Source organism: Nycticebus coucang, chromosome 1 (assembly GCF_027406575.1).
Source record: "Nycticebus coucang isolate mNycCou1 chromosome 1, mNycCou1.pri, whole genome shotgun sequence".
NCBI classification, from domain to species: domain Eukaryota; kingdom Metazoa; phylum Chordata; class Mammalia; order Primates; family Lorisidae; genus Nycticebus; species Nycticebus coucang.
The window spans coordinates 187,379,799-187,385,798 of record NC_069780.1 but is presented as its reverse complement, the minus strand read 5'-3'; the positions used below and the strand labels follow the sequence as shown (position 1 = coordinate 187,385,798).

General features: G+C 42.7%; 1 protein-coding gene across 3 annotated transcripts in view; it reads right to left on the bottom strand.

Moving 5' to 3' along the window:
• Positions 1-220: 220 nt before the first annotated feature.
• CTNND2 (catenin delta 2) overlaps positions 221-6,000 on the bottom strand; it is a 943,962-nt gene continuing 938,182 nt past the window's right edge. For all 3 annotated transcript variants that reach the window (XM_053592980.1, XM_053592979.1, XM_053592981.1), the window contains one exon: positions 221-1,025. In XM_053592980.1, the coding sequence (XP_053448955.1) occupies positions 765-1,025 (261 nt within the window). In that variant the 3' untranslated portion in view covers positions 221-764. The remainder of the gene's footprint in view (positions 1,026-6,000) is intronic.

Genomic DNA, 6,000 nt, shown 5'->3' with positions numbered 1-6,000 from the left:
TTAATTGTCAGAAACTGCTGAATGCCTTGTTTAGTTGCCACAAACAAATTCACATATCAGAACGAACAATACTGCTAAATATTCCTTTTTTTCCTTTTTTTCTTCTTTTTTGTTAAAACATACTGGGAGAAAGGAAAGAAAAGAAAAACTGGAAATCCATACATCTTTCAAAAGTTTGAAGTCGAAGCAATATTTAGAACCATAGATGAGGAAACACGGCGGCATTGGTGTAATATACACAACGCGCTTTTCTTCTTTAATCTGTAATGTACATCAAATACTTTACAACAATGCATTAACAAAAGGCAAGAAACATCTTGCTGTACAGAGGAACCCCAATGCAACTTGAAGCCTAGAGTCACAACGGATGAAGGGTAAACAAAGCGTGAGAAGCCGTTCCCCGTAAAGCATGTAAACTATTCTGCGTCTTGTGCTTCACAATGACCCTCCCGCCTCGCCACCGACCGCCTGCTCTCTCCCGCCTTCAGCCACATTCCATATAAAGCACTTTTTATCCTCTACAGCTCAAACTAGAAAAGTGTCACACACTGTATTTAGGATCGCTTTTCTATTGATTTCCAAGTTAACTTTTGATTCGTTTAGCTTTCTAAAATAGCTCTTAATATTTCTTTACTCGTTATCACAGCCTTCCTATGGAACAGGCTTTAACAAACTAAATTTGCAGGAGAAAAAAAGAAAAAAGAAATGTCTCGTGGTATGCATGCACATGCACTGTCCCCGGAGCGCCTGGTGCCGCCGGCTCCTCACACCCAGGAGTCGGGGGAGGCGGGGTAGTGGCTCGTTTCATAGTTCAGTTCACTGTAAGGACGGGCAGCTGAGTAGAAGTCGACATAGTTGCCGGTGGACTTGAGTCCCAGGTGCATGGCGTACTCGCTGGCGGGAGGGCGGTGGTGGACCTGGTCCTCGAAGAAGGACTCGTCGTAATTTCTTGTGGAATTCTGAAACGGCTGGTAGGTCTCATAGTCTTTCCTGCTGGGCTCCTGTGGGACTGGCTGTGCTGAAACCTGTGTGGGAAAGAGGCACCATGCAGGGTTAGTTAGTGTCCTTTGACCTGACCACCCTCTTGCCCAGAAAAGGCTGAAATAAATTGGAAAACCTAGGAGAAATAGATAAATTCCAAGACATAAACAGCCTATTAAGATAGAATCAGGAGGAAGTCTGAAATCCACATAAACCAATAACGAGTAAAGAGAGAAGCACTAATAAAACATCTCCCTTCAAAGAAAAGCCCAGGACTTGATGAAATCACATCAAGCTAAAAAACTTCTAACAGCAAAAGAAACAATCAATGAAGGGAAGAGATAATCCATAGAACCAGAAAAATACTTTCATACTACCCATCTAACAAGGGATAATAACTAGAATAAACCTGCATAAAGAGCTCCAACAACTCGATAGGGAAAAAAATAAAATAATCTGATTAAAAAATGGGCAAAGGATCTGAATAGACATTTCTCAAAAGAAGACATACAAGTGGCCAACAGGTATGTGAAAAAATGTTCAATATCATTGGTCATCAGAGAAATGGAAATTAAAACTACAGTAAGATATTATCTGACCCCTGTTAAAATGGCTTTCTCAAAAAGGCAATAATAAATGCTGGTAAGGATGTGGAGAAAGGAGAACCCTTGTGGATGGTTGATGGGAATGTAAATTAGTACAACCACTGTGGAGAACAGTATGGAGTTTCCTGAAAAAACTGAAAATAGAGCTACCACATGAGCCAGTGAATCTCACTGCTAGGCATATATCCAAAGGAAGAGAAATCAGTACATTGGAGAGGTATCTTCAAACTCCCCTGTCTATTCTGCACTACTCACAATAGCCAAAATTTGGAAGCAACCCAAGTGCCTATCAACAGATGAACAGATAAGGAATTATGGTCCATAGACACAACGGAATATTATACAGGCACAGAAAAGAATGAAATCCTGGGCAGCACCTGTGGCTCAGTGGGTAGGGCACCGGCCCATATACTGAATGTGGTGGGTTCAAACTGGCATCAGCCAAATTGCAACAAAAAATAGCCGGGCATTGTGGCGGGAGCCTGTAGTCCCAGCTACTGGGGAGGCTGAGGCAAGAGAATCGCCTAAGCCCAGGAGGTGGAGGTTGCTGTGAGCTGTGTGAGGCCACGGCACTCTACTGAGGGTGACCAAAAAAAAAAAAAAAAAAAGAAAGAAATCCTGCCACATGGAACAACATGAATGGAATTGAGATCATTACATTAAGTGAAACAAGGGAAGCACAGAAAGATGAATCTTGCATGTTTTCACTCGTATGTAGGACCTAAATAAAAATTGATCTCATGGGAAAAACAAAACAAAGAAAAGGCACCATCTGTGCCCAGGCATTCACTGCAGTGGGACTGCTCCCCTGAAACGGCCAACTGCCATTTCTTTTGCAAATGAGTTCCTTTCTTCATAACATTTTTCTTTATCATTATTGTGGTAAAATATACATAACACAAAACTGAGCACATTAACCATTTTGACATGCATAATTAGGTGGCATTAAGGACAATTTATAGCACTGTGCACCCATCACTACCCTCCATTCACACAACTTTTTAAATCACCCCAAACAGAAACTCTATTGCTATTAAACATAGTTCCCCATCCTTTTTCTCCTCAATCAAGGCAACCACCATTTACATCCTGTCTCTGTGAATTTGCCTACTCTAGGGACCTCCATATTATTTGTCCTCGTTTGTCATAGCATGAAGATTTTTGTGGTCCATCCATGTCAGAACTTCTTTCCTTTGTATGGCTTAATAATATTCCATTGCATGGATAGACTATATTTTATTTATCCATTCATCTGTTGATGGACACGTGGGCTGTTTCTACCTTTTGGTTGTTGTAAACAATGCTGCAATAAACACTGGAGTACTAGTATCTGTTACAGACCCTGCTTTTGATTCTTTTGGGTACCTCTGTATACCTTGCAGTGTGTTATACAGTAATTTTATGGTTAACTTTTCCAGGAACCAGCAACCTGTTTGCCACAGTAGCTGCACCAGTTTACTAGATCATCTCTCATCTCAGCTTGATGTGATTTCATTTGTCCATTTTACTAGATCATCTCTTTTAATTAAAGAGGTATAGACTAGAAGCTACAGAACATAATTTATTTTCTTCTTTTCTGCATTTTTTGAATTGCACTTAAGTCTCAAAGAGACTGGGACAATGTACAAGATCTAATGGTCACTAAGGCATTCTCCTGACAGCCCATCGAGACATCCCTGTTTGCATGTAGTGGGCAGAGGCTTCTCCATCACAGGGTCTAAGTGAGTGGCCAATTATCACAGCCTTACACAGATGCACATTCCAAATATTCTGTACTCTGGAGGACCAAAGGACCAAAATGTTCCCTAACTTGCTGCATTTAAGAACTGACTGAACTCAAGAACGCTATGGGATTAGGAGGCTTTATGATTACGGGGCAGGAGTCTTCACAATTGTCTGGTGTCTGCCAGCCCCTCCCAGTATCGCCTGTTTCCATTTTCATCCTCTGCAGGATACTATCTGATACAGGGGCTTTGAAGGGTTCAAGGGATCACAGGAGTCTGAGAAACACAGGATGTCAGGAATTAGTTCCCTCTGCATGGTTTTAGGGACAGAACGACAAAGTGTGTTCATGGGTTGACAATATATTTATTTATCATTTGTATCTAGGGGCTGAATTCTCTCCTTGGCTTCTTACTGCATCTGGGGTCTCTTTGCAAGCACCTGTCCCTGAAATGGGGTGGGGTGAGGGTGACCCCCACAACAGCACATACAGGGTGTGCAAAGCCCTGGTAGTGTGCAGTAACTGGGGAGGGGGTCAGGTGTGAGTTATAAAACACTCGAACGAAATACAGTTTGATCATTTTGGGGAGGATTCAGTAATTCCCTATTAATTTAATTAAGGTTCAGCATGGGAACATCCTCTAGAAATTGGCCTTAGTTAATAGATAATGATTTGTAATTAGCACGTTGTGTGTGAATGAATGCTTTTAATGGCCCACACATCATTCTCCTGCGTAAATGAAACTCCCTGTTTTATATGTCATTGATTTACACTAGTAATCGACCTGCTCTTCCTGGAAGTGGTGGACTTCATCACAGCTGCTGTCCAGGGTGTCCCATGTGTCTAGTTAGTGGTGGCTGAACGAATGAGGTTTCTGTCTATCCGTGGAAGCCTAAAAGTCTGCAGACTATAAACCCTTGTCACCCAAAGAGCCTGGGGTGAGAGGGACGTTTAGAATAATTGTGTGACATCTACAATTCAGTGTTGCCAAAACCAGGTCTGCAAGGCTGTCAATAGGCTGGGATGCCCTTGGCTATCCTCTGAAGAGCAGGGTGTGATGTTGAACTTCTCTATTCTGACACCGTGCTGCTTTCAAGTGCACGGTGTGCAAAGGCTTGGAGTACGGAGATTTGGAAAAATAACGCAGGGAGGAAACTAGAATTTTTCGTGTTCTTATTTCACGAGGCACCATATTCAACATCTAACAAATCATTATTTGTTTAATCACATAATAGTCATGTGGTCACCAGATAGCCAAGGGGAGTACTTTGAAGCTGACTGCAGTGATATTCAACAATGAGGTATGTTGCACTTTTTCTAGGAGGAGTACATGAACTTAATTGTCTGACCTTGTATGTACGCATCTGTCTTATCTATCATCCATCTATCTTCCTATCACCTACCTACCCATCCACCCAATTCTTACTCTGCAGATGAAAAAACGAAAGCTCAGAGAAGTTAAGAAACTTCTCCAAGACTAGCGATGTTGAATTTGAATGTACGTCTGGCTGACTCTGAAACCAGATGTTTGCTCTACCAAGGTGGACCAGTCTCAGCAGAGTCAAGGTGGCCAAACCTCAGAGGGCAGGCTCCATGGAGTTGGCTTCAGGTTCCTTGATAAGAGAGGAGGTCAGTGGAGGTCAAGAAGAGGCCTGACTTCTTGTGCTGCTGTCAGGGGCAGAGGAGGCCATGCAGGAGGCAGGGAGTCTTCACGAGGCTCCTGGCGCTCCTCCAAAGTGGCTGCTGCTTTCATTTTTTTTTTGCACAACCTACTTCATTTTTTCTTTCTTTTTTACCATTGTCATGTTCTTTCTGCTTGATGGACGTTTTAGAGTTGGGTATGAGCTTATTATTTGCATCTCTTACCTGAGGGAAATAACTTCTTCAATTCACCTATTTTGTTCATAAAGTCTGACACAACCCCTTCTGAGACTGGGTGTCCCGGTTCCCAGGCATGTGTGGAGGAATGATCCCAAACGGGTGGTGAGCAGCATTGCAGTGTTTGCAGGGACTGAATTGGCTCACTGGTCTGCTGGTGAAACACACCATGGGGGAGGGAGTGTTGGATGCATTTTATAATTTAAGGGAATATCTGATGTGTGGAAAATTTGGCAGAATAAATTCCTCCCAAAATAGCCCTTTCATAGAAGAGCTAACAATAAATGCATTTTAAAAATATTGCACAGTTTGCATAAATCAGAATTTTATGGAGGACGTAGAGTGCTGCTCCCTTTCAGCAGGGGGATTTCTGAATTTGGGCATCTGCAGTGGTTGAGAGAAGCCTGGAAACTCCCCAGAGCCTGAGCTATTTTGCTCTGCCTTAAAGCAGTGTCCTCTCTTGGAAGGGAGGTGCTGCCAGCTGGCTAATGTGGGGTTGATGGACTCTGTGCTGTGTCCTGCAGCTTCTGCTCCCATAAAGTCGTCTTTGCTAAACTCTTTCCTCAACAGTAGAATGTTTAATCTAAATTATGAAGGACAGTGTCACAGGCGCTTGCAACTCCGTTTGCATAATGACAGACGACATTTCTGGGCTTAATACTTACTGAATTTGCCAGCACACTAGATTTAGTTTGCATGCAAGGGAAACAGTGGCCCATTGCAGATCTTTAAACATTCCACACTGGGAACAATGAAGACTCAGGGTGTTGACATATCACCTAAGAGGCCAAGTGTGAGGATCTGGGTCTTCAA